General features: G+C 39.9%; 2 protein-coding genes across 6 annotated transcripts in view; one reads left to right on the top strand and one right to left on the bottom strand.

Annotated features, from left to right (window-relative positions):
- Pex2 (peroxin 2) overlaps positions 1-3,340 on the bottom strand; it is a 78,636-nt gene extending 75,296 nt beyond the window's left edge. For all 5 annotated transcript variants that reach the window (XM_067144978.2, XM_067144977.2, XM_067144980.2 and 2 more), the window contains exon 1: positions 3,095-3,340. In XM_067144978.2, the coding sequence (XP_067001079.2) occupies positions 3,095-3,136 (42 nt within the window). In that variant the 5' untranslated portion in view covers positions 3,137-3,340. The remainder of the gene's footprint in view (positions 1-3,094) is intronic.
- Positions 3,341-9,183: 5,843 nt separating this feature from the next.
- The window catches only part of Eaf6 (chromatin modification-related protein EAF6/MEAF6), a 51,395-nt gene continuing 32,886 nt past the window's right edge, over positions 9,184-27,692 (top strand). Inside the window, exon 1 of the mRNA XM_067144976.2 lies at positions 9,184-9,329. Within this exon, the coding sequence (XP_067001077.1) occupies positions 9,252-9,329 (78 nt within the window). The 5' untranslated portion in view covers positions 9,184-9,251. The remainder of the gene's footprint in view (positions 9,330-27,692) is intronic.

Raw genomic sequence — 27,692 nt, 5'->3', positions numbered from 1 at the left:
GGAATAATTTGAGAGCCTCTTCCATCCCGGATGATGTACCTATGTAGATAATTTCATATACAACTCTTGTTATTATTACAGGAAAATATTCCTGTTGAATTCAGTCCTCCCTGGACCATCTTTAACTAAATGCTTTCATTTCATTGTTCACAAAACAAATTTACCATTTCAGATCGGAATCTCTTCCTAATATTAAGGCACTGCCACTTATGCAGCTTAGCCTTTCACTATACACACCTTTCAAGAGTTGAAGCAAGCTTCATCCCGTGGCTGAGAGGTGTATATAGTGAAGAGGATGCTTTAATACAGCAATTTTGTTTTCTAGCTTTTTCTAGGATTGCCACAACCAAATGTGACATAAGCCCATTAAGTATCAGTAGCTCAAGGCTCTCTTCTGGGCGTTAAATCACAACTGATCTGCATTTAGGGCAGTTGCCCAGGTGGCAGATTCCCTATCTGTTGTTTTCTTAGCCTTTTCTTATATGATTTCAAAGAATTTGGAAATTTATTGAACATCTCCCTTGGTAAGTTATTCCAATCCTTAACTCCCCTTCCTACAAATGAATATTTGCTGCAATTTGTCCTCTTCAATTTCAACTTTATCTTCATATTGTGATCTTTCCTACTTTTAAAAACACAACATCCAACTACAGAACTGTGTAAACCGATCTTGGAAAATTGCCGAATTCCTGTATCCTTGTCAGAGTGTGCATAAAATGTCCTTTCTGTATTTCCCCTGCCATCATTTAGTAATCTGCAAATCAATTTCAACATTTTTTTTTTATTGCTATCCAGCAGGATTCATACATTTCAATTCTGCCGAATAGGCCTAGTATTAAATGCGTAGCTAGGATTTATTTCCATACCAACATTTTAAAACATGGTCTGTCTTGATTTTTCCACACTTCAAAATTTGGCTACTTCAGCCTGGTTCCAACCCACCATCTAAGGATTGTGTGTCTCGTAGGCTACTCTAACCACCACTCAACTGAAACAGCTGAGGGGACTTGTAAAAAATGTATGGCTTTTGACAGCGCCAAGCTGACAGAATTTTTTAACCCAGGCATGTTTTCTATCCTGGCAAAATCTATCAACTGAGCAGGGTTGGACCTACCAACTTCAGCTCGGAAGATCAGCTGATCTATTCATCCCTACAGAATTGACGAGTGTTTGTCATTTAAGTTACCTAAGTTAAAAACTGAAGTTTTCTGAATTTGTAAATAATAGATGAAAGTTTAATGGTGACAAGGATGAGAAAGGGCTAGGAATGGGAAGGAAGTGGTCGTGACCTTAATTAAGGTACAAACCCAGCATTTGCCTGGTATGAAAATGAGAAACCAAGGAAAGGCATCTTCAGGGCTGCCAAAGATGGGATTGGAACCCACCATCTCTCAAATGCAAGCTCAACAGCTACACACCATAACTCTACAGCCAATTCGCTCAGTAGATGAAAGTTTACCCAGTAAATTTTCTATGGAAGGTACTGTTAGAGAGTGTATCCTGCCGCTACTCATGTTGCATTCTTGAAGCAGATGAAAGGTCAAAATCTGCTGTATGTAAGCGAGTATGATTGGATGAACTTGGGAGAATTTCAGCCATGCCTTATCATAACATCAGACAGGTGAAACTACCCAGTGTATGATCCTGGTGCTAATGGGAATGGAAAGAACCGATTTACAATTTACTTTACGCCGCACCACAACGCAGATATGTCTTATGGCGACAATGGTATAGAAAAGGGCTAGGACTGGAAAGGAAGTGGCCTTATTTTTTAAGGTTCAGCCCCAATATTTGCCTGGTGTGAAAATGAGAAACCACGGAAAACCATCTTCAGGGCTGCCGACAGTGGGGTTCAAACCCACTATCTCCCAGATACAAGCTCACAGCGGCGCGCCCCTAACCACACAACCAACTCACCCGGTTGTTTGTAAACTGAGAAAGAAAGAAAAGATAAGAGGTGAATTGCAAAACATTCTATTCACAGATCAAAACTCAGGAACTACCCAATATCAGTAATAGGTATGTTTTCTAATGTTCTGTGTGGGTAGCTGACAAATGTGTCACATTAACAAGAAATAAGGTGTGTTGATTGCGTCACAAAGTGAATGCAAGTTACAGCATGATGGAGAGTTTTCTGCTGAATCTGACTCATGAGAAGAGGCACAACACTCCTGAGTATGGATAAATTAGCAAAGACGCATGTTAATTAAACTGTTTGACTCCCTCGTAATCACTGCCACTTATATGACCCCCAGTGAAGGGTTATCAATAGAACACACAGTGACTTACTAGAGAAGATGTGTTGGAAATTCAAAGTGAGCAATGAACATGCCTACGCATCATTCGGGTGCTTCAGTACTCAGTGGAATAATCAGCATTACCTACTGCTGATGTGGTGAGCAATTCTCATTCTTTCCAGTGGACGGTGCTGAACATACAGAACAACTTCATAAGATAAACTGAATTTGTAAATAATAGATCGCTTACTGTAGTTTATTGAATAACATCAATGAGGTATATTCTATTGTGGTGCGATGACAACAACGTCTGGGAGGGGCCTGATGTAGGGCAATCGGAAATTCAAAAGAAGTCATAGCATGTTCAAGTTTAACAATGACTGAAGAGCCCGCGAGATGGTGAATGACAAAAGTAATACTTGCGACAAAATACTCTGTAGTCTAGGAAGACTTAAAATATACAAGAATAAAAAAGGATAATATTTGGAATTTAAAAAGTTATTGATCAATACCTAACTGAATATGAAAGAACTGTGGCAGAAAAAAGTATGGTCACTGATAGATGTAGGCAAACATTTAGGCCTACAGCAAATTAGAGCACTGTGCAACAGATTTCATTAAAAGTATTTACGATGGTGGGACCGCTTAAAGCGGACTTGTGCAAGATGTCTTTTAAGAGCGAAAAGTAAAAAACAAAAAGAACAAAGGGACATTGATCTAAAAACTAGAAGGTTAAGCCTATCCATGGGAGGAAAAAAAAAGCTACGACCCGCATAAAGCAGTGAGCATGTATGGTTTTTACTTTTAAAACTATGATCCAGCACGAGAAAAAGAAAAGGAGAATATGATAAGCTTACTTGTGTCACTCTAGGCACATACGGATTTTCCTTTGGACCCATGATTAAATCTTGCCTTCCTCATGCAGTAGAATATTAAGCCAACTGTGATTATAAGAGAGATTATTCGAATCGTTGAAACACTGCACAATTAAATGTCATGTACCAAACAGAAATGCACTATTTCCTGTCAATCAAAGAGCTGTCAGTTACTCATTAATGCCTAATCCAATGAAGATAACCTAACCCACCCGGCCTCAATCTACTCCACTCAAGGATTTACTATATATCAAAGCAAAGAGTATGAATTCTTCTTCTTCTTGATCGTATAATTTAATGGGCTTCGCTTGGGAGCGGTATACCCAGCCACGCATCCTCTAAACAAACCCAAAAGATGGAGAAGATGAAAAGGAATATGTAGAATGTAAAAAAAAAGGGAATAAGGAATTCAACTACATATCTACCACACAGGAAAAGCACAAGGACACAAGGTACTAGACTTCACGCCAGAGTGACCGATACTTGGCGACTTCTACCAATCACAAACAAGACCAGGTCGACACATAAGGGGAAAAGGAAAAACAACAACACCGAACCTACAGTAAACAATTAGTGTCATGAAGGAAATTCGAGAGGGCAATTACCGTAGTAGGCGTGGGATCGAGTATCCAACACGTCAATTGAGTGGGTAACGCGAAGTGTGTACTAAAAAAAGGTTGTAACCATTTACGCCTACTAATTTCGAGTAACGGACATTGAAAAAGTAGATGATTAATGGTAGCAATCGACGTTCGACACTGACAGAGGTTAGACGCGACCAACTTCATCCGAAATAATTGATCCGGCGTGCACATGTGGTTAAGCCGCAAACGGACAAGATTCGTAATATGACGTCGAGTATAAGGATGTTTTGTAAACCACGGAGAACGTGGGACATTCGGGAGAATTGTGAATAAGTTCCGTCCTTTTCGACACGCGGGGTTACTCCACTCAGTCTGCCAAATCTGTCGTAGGGTCTCGCAACAGCCGCTCCAAAATTCCATATAGGGCAACATCAAATAAAACGCCACACCCTGACCATGCGCAGCAGCCTGGGCTAAGCGATCAGCCTGTTCATTACCATTGATATGGGAATGACCCGGAACCCAGAGAAATTTAATCTGTTTACCTCGTTGATGAAGATCGAAACAAATTTTTCTGAGATTCTGAATGTACCAATGAGAGCGGTGAGTGGGATTGTGTAAAGCCTGAAGTACACTCAAGGAATCAGAAGCAATAGTAGCAGTTTCGAGGCGGGAGTACTTAACGTATAAGAGGGCTTGACGGATGGCGAAAGCTTCAGCCGTAAAGATAGAAGTCTCCGACGGGAGGGAGAATTGTTTACCTAGGACAAGATCTGGGGAGAAAAAGGACGCCCCCACACCTGGGGGGTTACCAATTTTGGACCCATCCGTATAGAAGACTGGTGCTAATGTGTGAACATCCTGTGCCAAAATGTGATGGACATATTTCCGAGCACTTTGTGTCCGGGCCGGGCCAAAAGATGGGACCTCCCCTGACGTGGGGAGTATCATGTCAGGGACATAGTAGTTTGCCTGAAAGGGAAAGATGTAGTTAGCTGTGGACGGGTTACGCAGAATAGAGTTGCGAAGATAGCTAAATTTCCAATAAGCCCAAGCCAACGCGGGGAATCTGTGTAACGGAGTACCCATATCGTGATAATAGCGAACGAGTAAAGATAATTTAGGGATGAGAGGGTGAGAGTTTAGAGATAAAGTCCTTAGAAGAAACTTGGTTGCTAGCAATTTTCGCCGCAGATTTAAGGGGAATTCTGCAGCTTCAACCAGGGTGGCATTGTTGGGGGAAGATGGTAGAGCCCCAAGACAAAGTTTAACAAACTGTACTTGCAGTGAATCCAAGTGATTAAGTTTGGTCTTGGCCGCCGTGTCGATAAACCCCGAGCCATAATCCAAAGACGATCGAAGAATGTTACGATATAACAGAAGCATCGTACTAGGATCGGATCCCCAAGATCTATGTCGTAGGGCAACAAAGAGTGATTTTTTTGGAAAGGACTTATCCACCAGGTATTTGATGTGAGAGTGCCATAGTAATTTCCGGTCAAGGTAAATACCAAGATATTTAGTAGACTGGACTATCGGGATCGAAAACCCTTGGAAGCGAATAGGCGGGTGATCTGTACGCCGAGCCCAAGAGAAAATCATCGCACGACATTTGGCAAAAGATACCTCTAAGTTATGATCATGGAGCCACTTTCCAAAATCCAGTAACGTCAGATGTAATGACTTATAAACCTCGTCAAGTTGTGGAAGACTGAGATATATCACGAGATCGTCAGCAAATTGAATCATACGTGCTCTGCGTGTAATAATGTTCTCGAGGGACATCGAATAAATTGAGAAAAGAATAGGACTTAAGATATCCCCCTGAGGGAGCCCCGTAGAGGTCAGGCGTGCGGAGATTTGTGGGAAGTGTTTGAGTTGAAGTGATCTGTGCCTGAGCATATTCAAAAGGAGATTAATAAAGAGCGGCGGAAACTTATAATTTAGCAATTTTTGGAGTAAAATTTTTAGGTCAACATGATCATATGCTCCCCGTAAGTCAAAGAAAATTGCCAACAAAGGTTCCTTCCGACAGCGTGCTAAACTGATATCTGTAACCAAAAGATGAATGGCATCAGAGGCAGAACGACCCGGGAGGAAGGCAAATTGATATTTTGGTAACAGGTTATAAAAATCGAGAGACCATTTGAGGCGTTCCAGAAGAATTTTTTGGAAAAGTTTCCTAAGGCATTGGCCCAGGTAGATACCCCGGTAACTATCAGTGAGGAGAGGATTTTTACCTGGTTTCAACAGGGGTACGAGATAAAAGTCATTCCATGTGGAAGGGGTTCGAGCCGTCTCAAGGCAATGATTGAAAATGTGTAGTAAATGTTGCCTAGCTAGAAGGGGGAGTTGCTTTAATACGGAATACGAAATCGCATCCCGTCCAGGTGTCGAATTGTTGGAAGTATTGATAACCAGATTTAATTCGTCTATGTCAATTGGGCTCATGAGCGACGAAAAAGTATTGGAACTAGGAGGGATAACGAAACCATACTGAGGGTCTACCGAATCTGGCGTGAGGTGATGAAAAAAGGTAATCAAAGCATCCATATTGAAATGTATAGTAGACGGTGGATTAAGGAGGCGGTTCGATAGACCAGCGATTGCTCTCCATATATGTTTGGACGGTGTCTGCCTATTTAACGAGGCAATGAATGTTTTCCAAGCTCGGCGGCGTTTATCATTAAAAACCTTTTTCGATTGTGCTACTATGACTTTATAATGTAAATAAGATTGGAACGTACCCAAACGTCGAAAAGAGCGCAATGCTGCTTTCCGGCGTGATATTAAGGCGGTGCATTCCGCGTCCCACCAGCGAGCATAAACGATAGATTTAGGTGGGAAATATGGTTGTAGTGGATGGTAGAGATCGAGATATTCAGTGATAATAGCTGTGAAGGAACTGTAGGACACCGGTTGACCTCCTAAGGCTGCAAACTTGTGGGCTAAAAAATGTTGAAACTGAGAAGAATTGAAGTTGCTCATTCGTCTGCTTACTTTAACCGGGGGTTGAGCGGCGGGGAGACCGTCAGCCAACCCAATAAAAATAGGGAAATGGTCACTGGAATGGGTGTCCTTGATGACCTCCCATTCCACACGGTGCGCCAGATTACTCGAACAGATAGTTAAGTCCACAGCACTTTTATTTGTAGAAGGGGGCGTAACGCGAGTAGGTGACCCATCATTCAAAATCCGTAAATGATGTGATGCCGCTAATTTAGCTATTTTATTGCCCTTAGGGCACGAAACGTCACATCCCCAACTCCGATGGTGCCCGTTTAAATCGCCCCCCAGAAGAAAGGGGTGCGGCAGGTGTGAGAAAAAGGTCGCCCAATCAGCATAAGTGCCTTGAATTCTCGGGGGGCAATAGATGGAAATAAAATGGATGTTGTTGATCACAATGGCGACCGCCTGTGTACCAGGTATTTTATACGTTAATGATACCGACGAGTATGATAGGCTGTTATGGACCAAAATACACGCCCCGTCAAAACCATAATTGTCATGACGAATAACAGTATAATGGGGTATATGAAAATGTTTGGCCGGAGCCAACCAAGTTTCACTAAGGAAAGTGATATGAGGTTTGTAAGAATCAATAAGTAAGAATACTTCATGTCTCTTGTGAACTACGCTCCGTGCATTCCACTGAAGAATGATCATGTAACGATATAATTGATACTAATGAATGGAGTAGTGACTGAACTTCCTCTTGCATGGTGAGGAGCATTTTAGACCATTTAGCATCGTTTTCAGCCGCCCGGGCATAGGCAGAGAGTTTGTTTGAAATAGCTGTAATGGTAGCCGATACCGGGTTCGAGGCCCGGGAACTGTCTTGCTTTGAGTATACAGTAGAATCTACATGCCGGGAAGTGGCCGGGAGGTTCGTCCCCGATATGGAGGGTATAGGATGAATAGCAGTGGTGACAGAGGGAGGCTGTTTGAGAAGAGCACGATATCCCTTGACATCGTAACCTGGCGAACGATCCGGACTAGGTGGAGGCGATGAAACAACCGCCGTAAATTTTCGCTTTCTCGGCTGCTGGGGTTGAGGAAACGACGAAGTGCTCGGAAGCGGAGGAAAGTTGTGTAAGGTCAAAAGGGGATTGAATCTATTGGCTGTCGGAGTAAAAAAGGACTCTGAGGATAACTGAGGGACGGCCAACGCCTGCTGTTTTTTCAGTTCCTGTTGCCGTTTTTGTTCTGGGCATTGAAGTGAACCTACGGAATGTTCTCCGGAACAATTGAGACAACGGCGGGTAGAATTCTTACATTCTGTAGTTTCATGTTCATGTGCGCAATTAGCGCATCGAGGGTGTTGAGCCCTACAGTTTTTTCTGGTGTGGCCGTATCGTTGGCATCGCCGGCAAATCGTCGGCTGGAAAACAAATGGTTCGACCTGGGTACGAACTCGGTAGACGGAAATGAAAGCAGGGAGAGTCTGACTGCGAAACGTGAGTCTAATGGTACCAGTGGGAATGTAACTGACGCGGCCATCCTGAAAGGAGCGTCGGTTCATTCTCTGTGCTTCGACTAATGGGGCAGTTGATTCAGCAACCTTACAAAGTTCCTCGACCGATAAATCTTTATCAACCCCTCGAATAACGCCTATCTTATAGATTGACGCAGAAGGAATAAACGCTTTAAGGTTTTTTTCCTTTAAAATAGGGTTGTTGAGAAAATCGTTAGCTTTGGTTCGTGAATTAAACTCAATTTGGATCCTATGGCGACCTCGCCGAGCAATTTGAGTAACACCCTCAAATTTACGATCATAAAAAATTTTTCCCAAAGCCATGGGATGGATGCTGCCCAATTTCTTACCGTCAGCAAGGGCCTCCACAAATACGACGTAGGGTCCCGTATGTGTCTCATCATATGTCTGTGTGTCAGGTTTCAGCGAATACACATCAACTTTAGGAGAGGGAGCACGGTTACTATCAGGTGGGGGTGGGTCATTTAACACGAGGGTGTTATCCAAAGAGAACTCACGACTATCTACCTCAATTGACTCCTCCTCCATACGCTGTCCCCCACTCGACTCCGCCATGAGGTTCGGAGCGAGTTGAGAAATTAATACATATAGTTACTCACAAGACTCCCACACCACTCCCAAGGAAGCGAAGAAACTTGAACACCTTACCAACACCGAACCTACTCGCACACTATACCGATTAATACGCTAGCACCGAGAGTCACGTCCACTCGCCACCGGGAACCAGCGCGAACTGCCAAAATCTGAAAGAGTATGAATGAATGAGAAAAATGTAAACATGTGTTATAAAATGACTAACAACAGGCGAATACATACCAATGTTCTAGAAATTACTACTCAAACAACACCGTATTCAGAATGAAAATGAAAACATTTCACTAGTAATGATATTGTAGAAATACTTAAAATATGTAAAAAAGTGATGTATTTATTTTACATTCGAAATAAAAATACTATGCTGATAAAGGCACACATCTACCGCGATCTCATGAAGTAGTTTCTTAGAAGTTTCATGAAGTAGTTGGTGTCACTGTAAGGGGAACCCGAGGAACGGATCAAAATGGCATCCAAAAATATAACTACTGTGGATACGCGAGCAGAATTGGCTGAATTGGTGAAGAGGAAAGCTGAAATTGCGGTAAATACAGTATTTTAATATTAAAATTGATTACTCTATTAATTATACTATTTTTCCGCGAAGCTGGAACATGTACGAACAAAGTAACCTTGGCGCTCTTGGCTGTTACCTGTTACATAACCTCGTTTTATTTGTTATGATAGCGAATCGTACAGAATGTTTGTACATTGTCATAAATCTTGTATATAAATATAGGTTGAGGGAATATTAAATCCCTTATAAATGCCTTCTGGCCCACTCGTTGTATTCCAAAGTTGTAATATTGTTAACCACCAGTATTAATGACCTCGTTTACAGTAAATACGTAGTTCATTTTACTGAAACGGTAGATTTGTTGCATGCTTGTAGAACAAATGATCACTTCAGCTTTTGGAATCCATGGAATCTGAATCCCAATCGACTGAACATTATAGACCACAGTGTCAGTTCTTGAATCAGAAGTTGTAGCTCATCAAAGGTCGATAAAACATTGATGAACATGTTGGAAACTCATGCTAATTTCTCCGTTACATTTTCTAAATCCACGCCTTGAATCAGTTGCACCTTTTTTTACGTTCTTTGTTTTATGCAAACTACTTTCACTTCAGTGAGGACCTGCTGTGAACAACTGGCAATGTTGCCTGAACTTCGAAAATTGTTTCCTTACTATCATACTTTGTGAATTTGATGGGCAGTGACCCAGTCATCTAAGGTAATTGGCGTTGCAACAACACTGACGGCACATGCTGCCCTACTCCTCTATCCAGGCATCCTATGGCATATGGGGTGCTGTCAGGGCTGGCAACAAGTGGCTATATTTCCAGCACAAGCCATAGGCTGCCCAGATAGAGGAGTACAGTCAGCAGCAGTTATACTCTCGCACTCACCTCTCTGTTCCTACAATACTACACGCCTCATTGGTATTGAGAAGGGAGTCCCCCACCTCCTCATACCCTATATAGGCCCTATACCCATTTGTTTTCACAAAGGAAAACTAGCATAATTGCCTGTGCATTGTGAATTCAGGGTTGTACTGCTTCTGGCTGTACAGGAACTTAATTATGTATTTAACATTGGTTGTCAATGGATTCCTGAACCCTTTGATGTTCTGGGTATGAATATCAGGATCCTCAGGTCACACAATCAGTCTGCAGAATGTATTTTTACCCATAGAGCTGGCTATACATCTTACACTTATGAATATATACTTTCATACCATGAAGTAGAGGAAATATTGTCATTGCATCTGCAAAACCCGCTGTGTTGTGCTTTTTCATAAAATGAGTTGTGTGTCTTAAAAGTGCATATAACTGCTACGAATCGCATGTCAAAACTCACTATGTGAATACTAAGCAGATCGCATAATATTGTGGGAAAATCGTAACTCTTTAACTGTCGCCTCTTACAACTGTGCCTTCATAATCAGCTACGTGATCTTGCAAACACATAACTGGTTTTGACTGATTCTTTTGCGTCTTTCGTGGCAGGTGGCACCTTGCAAGGTAATAAGGGTCAAGCATTACAGGCCAATAATGTCTTTCTATAATGGGAAACGTATTGCTATATGATATAAACACAATATCATAGTCAGTAGGCCTAGTTTGCTATGGAGAGAGAGAGAAATGAAGTTGGTGAAATAAGCATTAGGAGCTTTGGCAGAAAAGGATGTAGTGGTGAAAATGAGTGTACATCGGGAAATTTCATAGGAATAGTTAAGTCAAATTTACTAAAACATTTTAATAGTGTGCAGAAACAATTATTATTGTAGCATTATTAAGAAACATAGGCCTAAACCTATTTGTTATTCTCTTTCAATAGAGCGTGACGGCGTAACATTGCCCATAGATTCAGTTGCTGATACAATATCCCCAGAAGAAGGATGCATCATTGAATTAAATTGACCAGTTATGAACAAATAATAAGTGAAATGTGCACAAATGTGCAAAGAGTTTAATAGTTAATTGTCTTTACTGCATTCGTTGATCGATCTTGTTCTTTTTTTGTACTTAAGTATGTGGTAGCTATCACACTCTTCCTCACATAGAGAGAACACACACTCGTCGTTCACCTTATGGAATCGCTTAGTCGCACATAGCTTATGGTGGAAGCCATGGATTGCCATCCTTGTAACTACATGTCGCTGTTCGTAGTTCGCTTCTGTCCATTTTCGCTCCAGCATGGCATCGGTGGTATAGAATTCGAGCTCGATTTGGGTTAGTTTCATTCTTCTCTCTTCAATTATCTTTGCACTTTGTCTTGTGAATGGCAGAACTAGATTGATTCTTAGATCCTCGATATAGAATGGTTCTTTACAAAGTATGTACGCTAACCTGGACTTTGTGTTCGTAGGCACACCTAATACTCGCTTTAGAAATCTGGCTTTTAGTTTCTCTAGAGCCCTAAGGTCAGCCACAGATAACTTTTCCCAAATAATTTCAATGCCATAAGTGGCAGTTGGGCTTATTGCTGTTTTTAAAGAAATTTTTTGGAGGTCTTTAATTCTATATATCGCTTTGATGGCTGTTGTTGTCCTTTCCTTTATGTGCATTTTGTAGGAGTTGATTGTCGTTTGTAAGATTATTCCAAGGTATTTGAAGGAATTCGTTACGTTTAGGACTCTGTTCTGAAATTTAATTTTGTCCTTTATTGCAGCTCTTCCTCCTTTTCTGAAGATAATCATTACTGTCTTAGATTAGTTTATCTGCAGATCATTTTCTTCTGCCCATGTTTCCAGCTTGTTCACTGCTTCCTGAAGGTCTTCTAAGTTGGATGACCCAATTACCATGAACACTATCAATTAAGATGCACCAGAAGATGGCTCAAATAACATTGTTCTGCAAGAAGCAGATAATTTAGAAAGTGATAATTCTCCAGGAAATAGTACAGGTATTTTAAAAATCAGGAGTGCAGATTTAAATGATTCTGAACATTTAAATAACAATGAAGATGTATCAATGGTGGAAGAAAATTCAGGATTTGCTGGATGTCAAGATGGATACCAGTGATTCAGCAGCTAGGCATTCAACTGATATCATGGCAAATTATAAGATTAATGAATGTGAGATAAGGACAACTAGATGAGATGAGAGGGAACTAAGGTTACATGGGAAACTGTATCAAGGAGTGAAGAGAGTAGGTAATAAATACACTGACATAGAAAGATGTGAGTGAAAATTGCTAAAACGTGCCAACACAGAGAAGCCAAAACAGTATCTCCTCACAGTATTGAATGCAGTGAGATGAATGAAACTGCTGTGGTCAATAAATACTTCAGTCGAGAAAAAATTGTTTATAAATTGGCTTGTGACATTTAGACCTACACTGAACCCTAAGCAAGTGGAAACGTTTTATGTCTGTACATCGGACGAAAATATGGCAAATTATAACTTGTCCAGAATTATCAAACACTAGCAATAAACATGCATAGCTACATAATCTTAATGACATACCTTGCATATTGGATGAACTCTCTCACAGAAGTGCATAGGATATTATCATTGCAGCATGTTAGCGCATAAAAGGCATAAGAGTCATTCCACAAATAAGTTATTAGTGATTATGCTAATCAGAGCCCTTATATCAGATAGCATTGATTGCCGAGCTGAGTGGCTCAGGCGGTTAAGGCGCTGGCCTTCTGACCCGAATTTGGCAGGTTCGATCCTGGCTCAGTCCAGTGGTATTTGAAGGTGCTCAAATACGTCAGCCTCGTGTCTGTAGATTTACTGGCACGTAAAAGAACTCCTGCAGGACTAAATTCCGGCACCTTGGCGTCTCCAAAAACCGTAAAAGAGTAGTTAGTGGGACGTAAAACAAATAACATTATTATTATTAGATAGCATTGATTTAGCATCGACAGAGATGTCATCCACTATGGATATTCTGTACTTTCAACAATTTTCTCACATATATTATGCCACTACAGAAGCGGTACTGATTATTGAAAATGAATGAAAATCCACAGCCTGTTTCCAGTCATTTGACCGGGTCAGGAATGGAATGAATAAGGCCCCATCTAGCGGCGAGGTTAGGAATTGTGCCAGCTGCTGGAGTTTGTCGCACTCCTCTGGGGCAATGATAAATATGACTGACAAATGAAATGATATTGGAGAGTGTTGCTGGAATGAAAGATGACAGGGAAAACCATAGTACCCAGAGAAAAACCTGTTCTGCCTCCATTTTGTCCAGCACAAATCTCACATGGAGTGACCAGGATTTGAACCACGGAACCTAGCAGTGAAAGCACGGCGCCTGAGCCACGGAGACTTCGATACTGATTATTATGGATTATAAATTCTCCATTCCTCCCACGGACATCAAAATAAAGTAGTTTCTTGTCTTGAAGGCTCGCCAATAGAAAAGAAAGAGTTTGTGAAAAAATGATGACATAGCAACATTTGTCCGCAACCTTAAACAATGATTGTAACATTCTTTAATGAATGCAAATTCCCAGCATATGAGGTCAGTTTCTGGTCTGGTTGCTTGCAGTTATTATTACTTCCATTTCTTGTTTTGTTGCAAATTGATGTCCATCTAGTGCAACCATTTATTTTCGTGAAGTGAAGAACATCAAACGGAATAACAAGAAATGTCATATGAAAATGTAAAAACAATGAAGAGCCGAGTGATCATGGACAAAAACGATCTGCAATGAATCAGCATTACCAAAAGCAGTATTAGGAAGAAGTTTTATTCCTACGACCATCGAAAATTTCACCAAAACACGTGTTTTGTGAAAATGCAAGTGAATTTTTTCAGTGAAGCATGGAGGACATGATGACTGTCGTCACCATGTGAAATCTAAAAGACATAAGAGATGCAATGAAGGACAATGCAAGGCGCTTTAGTTTGGTTTTTTTCACCTCAGAAAGTGACAATAATGAGTGTTTCAGGCTAAATGTTATTTCACTTCTTTTTTTTTTTATACAACAGACCATGCCACTACAGACAACCTCCTTTGAAGGTTGGCAGTTGAAGGTATTGCTTGTTGTTTCCATTTGTTTCCCTGAACTACTGTTTCAAGGTGTGTTACAGTAATGTGTTCAAAATTTCTGTATCAAAAACTAGTGAATAGTACTGTGTAGGCTCGGTCACCATGTCAAAATATGAATGTAAAATTGGTCCTTGATTAATAGATCAGAATGGAACTTGGAGGGTCCTGGGTTAAAGTTACTTACATCAGTACATTCGTCATCTGTTTCGCTTTCTGGGGCAATTGAGTCGCTCTTGCACTGAGAATTGTACTTGAATTTCCATCTTTGGACTCATCATTTGAAAACTGCATCCATGGAGTCCAAAATTCAAGTATTTTCTTGTTCACGACTCTCTTCTTACTAAACGTGTCGCAAAATATTTATGGGCCTAAATTGGAAAAAAAAAATCCTCAATTTGCAGCACATGCTTGACTGAACACAGTAGCCTCTCACAGCTTGTAAAAAGCTAGCAGAGAGATAATGCAACTCTATTGAAGGATTCACCTTTCAGCCAGACCTAAAAGTGTTGTTTATTGCCATCTGTTCAGGTTTTTTAGTGCTAAGTGCGCCAGTAACGCTGGATCTCTGACCATTTAATATATTAAATTCTGCTCACGGGCAACCTGTTATGGGATTTAAGATATTAAATTCCACCCTCTAAGACTTAAAAGAAGGTTAATCAGCACAGGTGAAACAATTAAGTAGCAGGCTTATGATTGTTACTACCCAGGGTATCCCATGCCTGTCATAAAAGGCGACTAACTGGGGCCCCAGGGGCTCTCAACTTGGGAGCGTGGGTTGACAACCATGGGGCTCCCAGCTGAGTCCTGACATTGCTTCCACTTACTTGTGCCAGGCTGCTTACTTTCATCTATCCTCTCCAACCTCCCTTGGTCAACTATTGTTCTTTTTCAACCCCAACGGTGTCAGATATCAAAGCCTAGGGAGTCTTTCATTTTCTTTATTTCTCTCTGATTGAGGGTGGTTGCCTAGTTGTACTACCTCTTAAAACAATCACCACCACCACCACTGCATAGGGGCAGAAGGTACAAAAGTTAGAATATATAGAAATTTTGTTTTATCTACCACTGGTGTTAAAAAAAGATGCATTTGCTGCATGGATTAAAACATTCAATACTGGTACTATTGAGGAACGAAGAGGGGGTAGATATGTTGAAAATTATGAGAACAACAGCACACAACTAGGAGCCAGGATGCATTAAAATGCATAGCATTGAATACCAGAGTCTGTATTGAATTAAGTTTTAAATTAATCAAATGCCTGAAATATATAAAGAACATACATACATACTTTATAATTATAGACTGTTATGCATTTCAGCGTTCAGTCTGCAAGCCTCTGAGAATTTACTAAACATCGCCACAATCCTCGATTTGCAACTAGTGTTGTAGCCTCATTTAGCTCTATACCTCTTATCTTTAAATCGTTAGAAACCGAGTCTAACCATCATCGCCTTGATCTCCCCCTACTTCTCTTACCCTCCATAGCAGAGTCCATTATTCTCCTAGGTAACCTATCCTCCTCCATTCACCTCACATGACCCCGCTACCGAAGCTGGTTTATGCGTACAGCTTCATCCATCGAGTTCATTCCTAAATTAGCCTTTATCTCCTCATTCCGAGTACCCTCCTGTCATTGTTCCCACCTGTTTGTACCAGCAATCATTCTAGCTACTTTCATGTATGTTACTTCTAACTTATGAATAAGATATTCTGAGTCCACCCAGCTTTTGCTCCCGTAAAGCAAAGTTGGTCTGAAAACAGACCGATGTAAAGATAGTTTCGTCTGGGAGCTGACTTCCTTCTTACAGAATACTGCTGATCGCAACTGCGAGCTCACTGCATTAGCTTTACTACACCTTGATTCAATCTCACTTACAATATTACCATCCTGGGAGAACACACAACCTAAATACTTGAAATTATCGACCTGTTCTAGCTTTGTATCACCAATCTGACATTCAATTCTGTTCAATTTCTTACCTACTGACATCAATTTAGTCTTCGAGAGGCTAATTTTCATACCATACTCATTGCACCTATTTTCAAGTTCCAAGATATTAGACTGCAAGCTTTCGGCACAGTCTGCCATTAAAACCAAGTCGTCAGCATAGGCCAAACTACTTACTACATTTCCTCCTAACTGAATCCCTCCATGCCATTTTATACCTTTCAGCAGATGATCCATGTAAACTACGAACAGCAAAGGTGAAAGATTACAGCCTTGTCTAACCCCTGTAAGTACCCTGAACCAAGAACTCATTCTACCATCAATTCTCACTGAAGCCCAATTGTCAACATAAATGCCTTTGATTGATTTTAATAATCTACCTTTAACTCCATAGTCCCCCAGTATAGTGAACATCTTTTCCCTCGGTATCCTGTCATGTGCTTTCTCTAGATCTACGAAACATAAACACAACTGCCTATTCCTCTCGTAGCATTTTTCAATTACCTGGCGCATACTGAAAATTGATCCTGACAGCCTCTCTGTCGTCTGAAACCACACTGGTTTTCATCCAGCTTCCTCTCAACGACTGATCACACCCTCCCTTCCAAGATGCCAGTGAATACTTTGCCTGGTATACTAATCAATGAGATATCTCGATAGTTGTTGCAATCCTTCCTGTTCCCTTGCTTATAAATAGGTGCAATTATTGCTTTTGTCCAATCTGAAGGTACCTTACCAACAATCCACGCTAATTTTACTACTCTATGAAGCCATTTCATCCCTGCCTTTCCACTATACTTCAACATTTCAGGTCTAATTTCATCTATTCCTGCTGCCTTATGACAATGGAGTTTATTGACCATCCGTTCCACTTCCTCGAGCATAATTTCACCAATATCATTTTCCTCCTCCCCATGAGCTTGGCTGTTTGCAACACCACCAGGATGATTTCCTTTTACATTGAGAAGATGTTCAAAATATTCCCTCCACCTCTCCAGTGATTCCCTGGGATCTATTATGAGTTCACCTGAATTACTCAAAACACTGTTCATTTCCTTTTTCCTTCCCTTCCTAAGATTCATTATTACTCTCCAGAAAGGTTTCCCTGCTGCTTGACCTAGCCTTTCCAGGTTATTACCAAAATCTTCCCATGACTTCTTTTTGGATTCAACAACTATTTGTTTCGCTCTGTTTCTTTCATCTACGTACAAATCCCTGTCTGCCTCGGCCCTTGTTTAGAGCCATTTCTGATAAGCCTTCTTTTTACGTTTACAGGCTGCTCTCACTTCGTCATTCTACCAAGATGTTCGTCTTTTCCCATCTTTACACACAGTTGTTCCTAGGCATTCCCTTGTGTTTCTACTACAGCATCCCTGTATGCCACCCATTCTCTTTCTATATCCTGAACCTGTTTACTGTCCAGTGTTCAGAATTTCCTGCTAATTAACTTATATCCATGTAATTCTGCCTAATTTCCGTCCTGGAGATTTTCCATCCTTATTCATTTACAAACAGATTTCACTTTCTCTACCCTAGGCCTAGAGATACTTAGTTCACTACAGATCAGATAGTGGTCTGTATCATCGAAAAATCCGCAAAAAACTCGTACATTCCTAACAGATTTCCTGAATTCAAAGTCTGTTAAGATATAGTCTGTTAAGATATAGTCTATTATGGATCTGGTACCCCTAGCCTCCCATGTGTAGCGGTGAATAGCCTTATGTTTGAAGAATGTATTCGTAACAGCTAAACCCATACTAGCACAGAAGTCCAGCAAACGCTTCCCATTCCCATTAGCTTCCATATCTTCCCCACATTTACCAATCACCCTTTCGTATCCTTCAGTTCTATTCCCAACTCTCATATATTTAAATCGCCCATTAGCACTATTCTATCCTTGCTGTTGACCCTGACCACGATGTCACTCAATGCTTCATAAAACTTGTCAACTTCATCCTCATCTGCACCCTCACATGGTGAATACACAGACACAATTCTAGTCCTAATTCCTCCAACTGCCAATTCTACCCACATCATTTGCTCATTTACGTGCCTAACAGAAACTATGTGGGTGCAATGGTATTCCTGGTAAACAGCCCTACCCCAGATCTGCCCTTCCCTTTCTAACAACCATCAAGTACACTTTATAATCTCCTATCTCTTCCTCATTATCTCCCCTTACCCGAATATCACTTACTCCTAGCACATCCAGATGCATCCTCTTTGCTGACTCGGCCAATTCTACCTTCTTTCTTCCATAAGCCCCATTAATATTGATAGCTCCCCATCGAATTCCATTTCGTTCACCAAGTTGTTTCCAAGGAGTCCCTCGCCTGTCAAATGGGAGTGGGACTCCATTACTCCCATAGGTCCGAGGCTTGCTTAAAATGTTCTGAGCTCGGTAAATTCATGAAGCAGGATGCTACCCTACTTGCACATAGTCCAAGTGAGGATCTCTCCTCTAACGGGTTATGGACCACCGGCGAATTGTATAGTCCTAGCCGCCTGAGCACAAGGAGAGCCATGACTCAGAATATGTCCGAGATGCCCACTCCCATTCCATAGCAACTGGTATCCCGAATCTCAGGACCACTTACTAGGCAACTCAGCCGTTGCCCATGGTTCACGAACTAGGACGCAACTACTGTAACCCACACCGTTTTGGAGTTATGGAGTTTCTTCTATGAATTTGTCATGTATTATTGATTTTCTGATGAAACATCTTGTTTATACTTATCTCAGAGTAGCAAATGTACCCGTGCTTTGCCGCAGTATTCGATATTGTATACGGATATCGAAGTAAATTAATGTACACGCAGTGAATGCGTTTATTTTTAATTGCATGTCTCTTGGCATTATCCAAGAAACAGCATGCGGATGTCCCCATACGTTGTTTCCATTGTAAAGTGTGAGTTGTGAAGATAACGGCAGGCTCACTTGCCTACTGCCATTCTCAGTCAAGTTGGGAAGTTTCCATTACAATAGAAGGACATTTGTCTACTGTGCAGTCACAATCTATTTGGGGAGTTTTCGTTGCAGTAGTAGGCCCCCTTTCCTACTTCCAGACACAATCAGGTAGAGGAGTTTTGAAGAAAATTGCACGTTCCCTTACCTTCCGCCAGACAAATCGAGGAGGGAGTTATTCGTTACAATGGTAGGCCCTCCTTACTAATGCCAGTTACACAGGAGTTATAGAAGGACCCCATTCCTACTGCCAGTCATTGTCGGTGTGGGGAGTACTGATTACAATAGCAGACACACCCTTTCTCGATCAAATCGACATCAGTGAATATATATAGATCGACATACGAAAGTATATGCATGTTTACAATATGCAGACCTTCATTTACAGAATAACTGCTGCTAAACGGTACGTCATATCGACAAAGGATTGAACCATAAGTTGCCTCTTCCTACAGCTGAATGGTTGATCCTAAAACATTTCCACATATCTCCATTATTGAGGAGTTACGTTGAGTCAGAAACTTAGAATCGTGGAATAGAGAGAAATTTGGATAAGGTTTCCACACACTGCATTACTTTTCTGATACATATGTGACAGCTGAAAACAGAATTTGGCTCACATATGGCTACCAGGAGGATCAATGTTCATGCCGATTTTATGATTCCGTCTTTCATATAAGTGTGTCAAAATATGAATTACAAGTGTAAAAACATCAAAATTTATGTACTGTCGAGAAATAAAGCCAAATGTAACGCGTAAGGAATAGAGCTACGACAAAAAGTCATAGGAGCAAAGTTGTAGATCACTCCAAATTGAACCGAGATTGTGGCATCCGTTCTGTGATACGACTTACCGTTTAGCCACTAAATATATCAAAAAAGAAGGTCTGCACCATCATTAAAATAGAGTCGTTATTTCAATATTTTCCGGGGGTAGGAAGTGAAAAATTTAAACCTTGGAATTTTCCTTCTGATAAAGGCTAAAATCTATAATTTTTCAAAATTTCAATTTTCTACCTCACCTGCCAGATTGTGCCACCATCATGATTTTTTGGAAAGGGGGTAAAATTAGAACTTTCAGGAAACGAAGCTAAAATGTATGCACAATGGTCATTGTCACGCTTGAAACTGTATGATAATTTTGCCAAAAGAGTCAATGTACAGACATTCATTTTGTTACAAACAATAACCTAACCAAACTCTGACCTAACCCTGTCAAGAATTTAACTCGTCACTAACAGAACCATTGGGTAGGAGGAGTATGGTTCCCTTCGAGGCAAACGATAATATTCGTCCACACTGCGGTTAGAGCATCATGCATGCCGTATATTGGCAGTCACAAAACCATTGGCCATCAGCACTATGCAGAGAACAGTAATGTGAGGAGCGAATGAGAGGGAAGATGGTGGGACATTCTTCTCGTTACAACAAACTACTCATAATCTGCATTTCTCTCATTAGTTATTACTAATGTGATCAACTAGGAAATGTCTGAACGTTGCAGACTCATCAGATCATAATAATTACTGTATGTATTGAATTCTGGGTGTACATAGCACTATGATTCGTAATTCTCATTATTTTCCATTTGTTTCTGGTACTGTTGAAGAAGTGGAGAGTATACAAATTATTCTAGTTGGTTTTTGAAGTCACGAATAGTCAAAGAACTGAAGATCTTTTTTTATCAATTCCAAATTATTGCTCGTTAGAAAATTCTTAGTCATTTCAATATAATCTTGTCTATCAGCACAATAGTATTAACTTTATCAGCTTTTGTCACAACAATATTATCTTCTTCTTCTTCTTCTTCTTCTTCTTCGATAATTTCATATTCTTGTTCAACTCCTCATGGTTCTCTACAGTATGTTCTATCATATTGAATAATGTTCTACTAACTTCGTATCTAAGAGTAACTTGTTCATCAACTGGTAGGTTAGCTGTGGCCCAGCTATTAACTTGACCAGATCTTTTCCATTATAATTCTCCTTTTCCCAATTGAATTTAGGCCATTTACGTAAAATGTTCATTTCATTAATATCAAATTTAACTTGAGTTAGATTTCTAACAAGAGAGGATTTTCCCGAAACATATATGTTAAACTGATAATTTTCTATCATTGTAAGGTGTATTGAAAAGGGACTCAGAATAAAACTATAATAGTTTCTTTAATAGATTCAGACAAGTCAATACAGGATCAAATAATATACCTATTATGGTTAAGTTTATCAACGTTCCTTCTGACGCTGTAATGACCTATGTTGATTTCCGTTGGGAATATCACAAGTACAGTCTTTCTGAGGATGTAAAAAGGTAGGTGGAGAGTGAGTGTCTGCCATTGCCGAACTTGGTTGTGACTGATAGTCATTTTTATTTTTACAATGAAATTTCCCTAACCTGGTCTTCTCACATGAGAAATGGCGTATGGCGACTTTCCCGTTGCGTTTCTGGGGTAACGTTATGAACTTATAAAATTTAATACAATCTTAGCCACAACATGTACATTACTTAACCTACAATTCTGTGTACAATGTAGAATTCCATACCAAAGCATAGGTATATCAGCTAATCTATAATAATAAAAGGAGGTGTCTGTCTGTCTGTCTGTCTGTCTGTCTGTCTGTCTGTCTGTCTGTCTGTCTGTCTGTCTGTCTGTCTGTCTGTCTGTCTGTCTGTCTGTCTGTCTGTCTGTCTGTCTGTCTGTCTGTCTGTGCAGAATGCCCAGCCAAATATATGGCATGCTGAGATCTGACTTTTTAACACAGATAGAAGGTAGTCCAAATGCATCTCAAAGCCAGATTTTTAATTTTCACTTTCGTTCGTGAGTTATGAATGAAAAACAGTCAGAAAACATGTTGGTAAATGACAATTCAACGTGCTTTCACCAGGATGATAGATTCACTGTTGCTAGGCAACGTACATTAGATAGGTAATACAAGTCAAGGAGCCATTTTAAGTCCATGCTGTAGGAAGCCATTTTTTGTCCCAGACATAACAAGCCAGATTCAGTTCATAATATCTGGAAATGTTTGTAAGTGTGTATGTGCAATGCCCATCCAAATCTATGGTACGCAGGATCTGAGGTTTTTAACATAGGCATATTCATAGATTAATCTTTATATATACACACACACACTTCTGGATATCATGGAATGAGCGAAAATGGCTTCCTTTGCCGTGGACTTAAATAACGCCTTGACTATTATATGTATTACTATTCCTTATTATTATCTATCTTATGTGCTATATGTTTCCTCTAAATGAAGAATACTGGCTGGATGATATCAAAGTCATAGGATTAATGGTTAGCGCTAGAGGAACCATGCCTCTCTTTTTCGTCCACTTCTGCAAATTATTTAACCTCAATCAGGCATTAATAAAAGAAATTGCAGTAACTGCCTTGAAATATTCCGTCCAAATCCTGAAGAACCATATCTTCCTAACTTTTTAATACAGGGTCGGGTTGTTTTTTTTTTCCTTTAGCTCGTTCTGCAGCACCGCTCTGCGCACGGCACGGCTGGCGCAATGACACTTTGTTGCTAGCCGGTATAATGTGCCCTTTTCCTTCTTACTACTCACGGCAATTCACACTTCTAGAAATCCATTTCTAGGGAAACTATTAGTCTAAACCTACCTGGCATTACATTTGATGTTCAAATTCTTGTGCCTCAGCTGTCAAACACGCCTGGCGCCTTGTAAATAGGTTTGCAGACACTCGGCGATTCTCAGCCCGTGTGATGTTCAAAAAAACGTGTGTAATGTTCTCTTGTAGTTCTTCTCTTGTGTGAGGGTTGTTCACACACACTTTTCCCTTCAGCATCCCCCACAGGTAATAATCATAGGAGATCTAACCACACTATCTTCAAAAACTTCCCCTATTACCTCCATAGACTGATTAGCAGTGTGTGCCGTCACATTATCTTGCCTGAAGTAACCATTACTCCTTTCTGCTTCCGTCAACTATTGAAAGAATGGTCTGAGAATGAGGTACATATATTGATCAGCTTTTATTGTTTCATGGAAAAATATATTCCTTATAATTCTGCGAGCACTTATTACGCACCAAACTCCTGTCTTTACATCATGAAGTGGACGGACATGCAGCTGGTGGGGATTTTCTGGACACCAGTAGTGATTGTTTTGAATATTTACATAGCCACTTAAGTGTAGCCATGGTTCATCACTATAAAGTAAAAGTTCTTGGTCAACATACCCATCGTGAACTGACTGAAGCAACCATTTACAATACCGAACTCTAGTGAAACTGTCAGGTCCTCTTAAATATTGGGCAGGGTTGGGTGTGTACGGTTTTGCTTTTAACACTTTTGTTGCTATGTGGGCAGAAGATAATGACACATTAGCTTGTACGGCTAGACGCAACAGGGATTTTGTTGGAGTTCTTTCCAAGAGAGCTCGTATTTCATCACGCTTTTCCTCTGTTAAAACGGTTCATCTCCTGCTGATTTCTTGTTAAGAATGGACCTGGTGGTGAGGAACTTCTTTACTAATTTACGTACTGTACTCTTATGGGGAGGGAAAGGCAAGGGTGTATTCTGCCCAAAGGCATGTCCAAACCTCCGCAGAGGTGTGCCTGAGCCGGAGTTTACGTACGGTGGGGTGGCCAGTTCCTTTCCGCTCCTCCATTCCCTTACCCCCAGCAACAGCGCGTAGCAACCCATCCAAATCTTGACCACGCCCAATGTTGCTTAACTTTGGAGATCTCACGGGATCCGGTGTTTCAACACAGCTGCGGCCGTTAGGATGCCAGGAAATTTGCGAATGAATCGAAAGCGGCACTCTGTATAAGAAGAATGCTTTGCATAGCACAACACAATGAATACACACTGTTCTACTATATACATCACTTAACGATTACTTTAATATTTCTACAGAAACGACACTATTTTAAAGCGAACACATTGAACATGCTACCAATACCACAGATGTTAAACTAAACTATTGCTGTGAAGCAATGGTTATCACTACCATATTGCATTAGATATCTTAGCCGGTCATGAAGCAAATATCTCTCGGCAAATGAGTGACCTGGCCGTGCTATCGCCTTCTGTGCATGTTCCCGTGACACACGGAACAAGGCGAAAAAAAGACCCTGTATAACAACATACAGTATGTCAGATGTGCTAACCAACTCACAGTTACTTTTAATATTCATGTACCGGGCAAGTTGGCCATGTGGTTAGGGGCACACAGCTGTGAGCTTGCATCCAGATGGTGGGTTCAAATCCCACCGTCGGCAACCCTAAAGATGATTTTCCGTGGTTTCCCATTTTCACACCATGCAAATGCTGGGGCTGTACCTTAATTAAGGCCACGGCCGCTTCCTTCCAACTCCTAAGCCTTTCCTATCCCATCATCACCATAAGACCTATCTGTGTCGGTGCAACGTAAAGCCACTAACAAAAAAAATTTCATATTGCCTTTTTGTGTACTTTTGTCCTTGGGGGCAATCTCCAGTCGGGTAACATATTTTCTTTTTTTTTTTTAATTGAGTTAGTTGAAAGAAAATACGGTTCACCTTTTATTGCTGGCAGAGTGAAATCCTTGTATTACCTAAAATTTTAAGTGAATTAATGAATATTGGGTAAATATGAAATGACTAACTAGATAAAGAAAGAAGTAAAACGATTAAATAATTAATGGAAGCCTGTCTTTACTGGTATAAAGATTCAACTACGAATATGCCTACATTAAAAATAAAATGTGGGTGCGATGCCCAGCCAAATCTATGGCATGCAGAGACATGAAATTGTTCTCATAGGTGGGTACAGCATTTCACCGATCACACATGGTTGTGTCAGAGAGCAATTATTGCTCCAAGAAATTAACCTGAACATCAACAACAAGCAACTTTTACAAGAATTACCCGGAGTTCTTCAAATGAACAAGTACGAGGGTAGCACAGAAACTAATGGATCCCATTTTTTTTCTTCAGCAACTATTGAACATAATGAAACTTATACACAAGAAAGTATTATGTTTCTTCTACACTCCCTATTTCTCCATATAATTTTTCTTCAAGTTATTTGGCCTACCTTCAGGGAGACAGAAGGGCATGTATGCCCTGTCGGTACCAATCCTTGTGATAAAGATGTTGAATCCCATAGGGAACTTTCTTCACTTTGCAAATCACCTCTTTGTTATCTTGCTCTTACCAGCCTTTTCGTCATCATGACCTTACCAGCAGAAGCAGTTGCTTTGATTTTTTTTTTTTTTTTTTCTGTGGAGAGTCAGGATGGTGCCCTTCCATCAATTGCAGTTTTGTTTCGGGCTCAAACTGGTGAACCCAGGTTTTATTACCTATCACAATCTGGCACAAGAAGGCTTCCCCCTCAGCTTCAAAATGTTGCAGCAACTCAGAAAAAATGTTTTAACACTTTTTTGCGTAATCAAGAGCACTGATGATTACACTCACATTTCCTTTGCTGATCGACAGCTCCTGCGCCAATTGCCAAGTCATTCTGCATTGGTTCTTACGAATGAGTACATCAACATGATGCATCTTAAAAGAAATAAGTTTCATAATGATAGATCCGTATTGAACTGTGATTACAATAGAGTAAAATAATATATTATTATTGGTCCACCTTTTCAATACAAAATGAAAATTACATAGGGACTAGTTTCGACCTAGTAATAGGTCATCATCAGCCTGAAGTAAGTCAAAGATCGAAGAAAACATAAACAATGTAAACACAAGTACAGTCTCTTTAAAGGTACATACCAAGTGGGAAGTTGAGTAGAGATATATTAAAAATAATAACTCATCCAAATTGACGAAGCACTGAGCGGAATTTATGTAAAGTTCGGTGCGCCGTATATTATAAAAGACCACTGTGCACTAAATGATGCAATAAAGAAGAATAGTAGGTTGAATGCTGGCTTCTTCTTAGCTGTTGTATAATCGAAGAAGATTACGTCGTGTTTTATAAGGTATTGATAGACGTCAAAATACATGGATGTTGGAAGGCTCTTCAGTTTTTTTGAACATGGCAATAGTTGCGTGTGGAGGCTTAGGAAACCAGAGAAGCGTTATATTATGTTAAAAAATAGAGATCCTTAAAAAAGTCGCGTGCGTTGTATAAATTGTGGAAATGGAAATTGAAAAAACTTGGTTCTTAAGCGATAATGTTGTTCATTCAGAGATCGATTGAAAATAAAGAATCGTAACATAGTCTTCTCAAGATGTTCATAAACCAGAATTAATAGACGATGCGAAGTATGATGCTAGGAGAAAGCTCTTCTGCTTCTGGAATCTTGAAGGACGATGGATGTTTCACGAGGTGGAGCAACATATATGGAGTTAAATAAAGGTGGAAATAAATTCGCAGTTCAATGCGGACCATAAATTTGATTCTGAATAAAAGACAGTAAGATTTTTTTTTTATGTCAAAAGGAAAACTCAAGCGTGATGTGATGAGCTGAAGAGAGAAACGGAGGTAGGAAAGGATCAAAGGAAATTTTGAGGAGGTGAGGGAAGAAAAATGAAGGCAGGAGAAGAATATATAATCTTTTTTTTATTTTTTATTCTATTTATTTATTTTTTTTTTTAGCTGAAGAGAGAAACGGAGGTAGGTAAGGATCAAAGGAATTTTTTTTTTTTTTTTTTAGCTGAAGAGTGAAACGGAGGTAGGTAAGGATCAACGGAATTTTTTATATCTGAAGAGAGAAACGAAGGTAGGTAAGGATCAAAGGATTTTTTTATTTAGCTGAAGAGAGAAACGAAGGTAGGTAAGGATCAAAGGATTTTTTTTTTGTTTTTTTTTTTTTGAGGTGAAGGAAGGAAAATAAAGGTCTGAGATTTTTTTTTTTTTGGAGGTAAAGGAAGGAAAATAAAGGTCTGAGATTTTTTTAATTTATTTTTTTTAATTTTTTTATTTATTTATTTATTTTTTTTTTTGGAGGTGAAGGAAGGAAAATAAAGGTCTGAGATTTTTTTTTTTTTTTTAAGGTGGGGCTGAGGGATGTGGGAATATGGAAGAATGATTAAGAAAAGTGCTAAAAACAGAATGAACAATCGGACCTTTAATATTAGATTTTGATTGTCTGAAAAGTTGAATAAGCAGGTCAAAAAGAATGTTTGATTTTTCGGAAATGTCATTGAGATTGAAATTGGGATTGAAATATTGGTCTAAATTTATAAAGCAATTCTCTGTTATGTTAAGGAGGGGTCCTTTATTCATAATTTTGAGAATTGTCATATCTTGTTTAATGTCAGTAAATTTATGATTACAATCATTCATGTGCTGACCAACTGCAGAAAATTTATTGTGTTTTTGGGCATTGACATGTTCAAGGTATCGTATTTTAAAGTTTCTTCCTGTTTGTCCGATATAAGAAGAATTGCAGCTGCTGCATTTGAACCTATATACACCAGATTTTGAAAAAGGGTCAGTTCTATTAATAGATGATGAGTTGTGTAAGACATTAGCGTTATTATTGTTGGTTTTGAAGGAGATTTTA

Source organism: Anabrus simplex, chromosome 1, assembly GCF_040414725.1.
Source record: "Anabrus simplex isolate iqAnaSimp1 chromosome 1, ASM4041472v1, whole genome shotgun sequence".
NCBI lineage: Eukaryota > Metazoa > Arthropoda > Insecta > Orthoptera > Tettigoniidae > Anabrus > Anabrus simplex.
The sequence above is the reverse complement of the archived record's forward strand: the minus strand, read 5'-3'. Positions and strand labels throughout refer to the sequence as shown.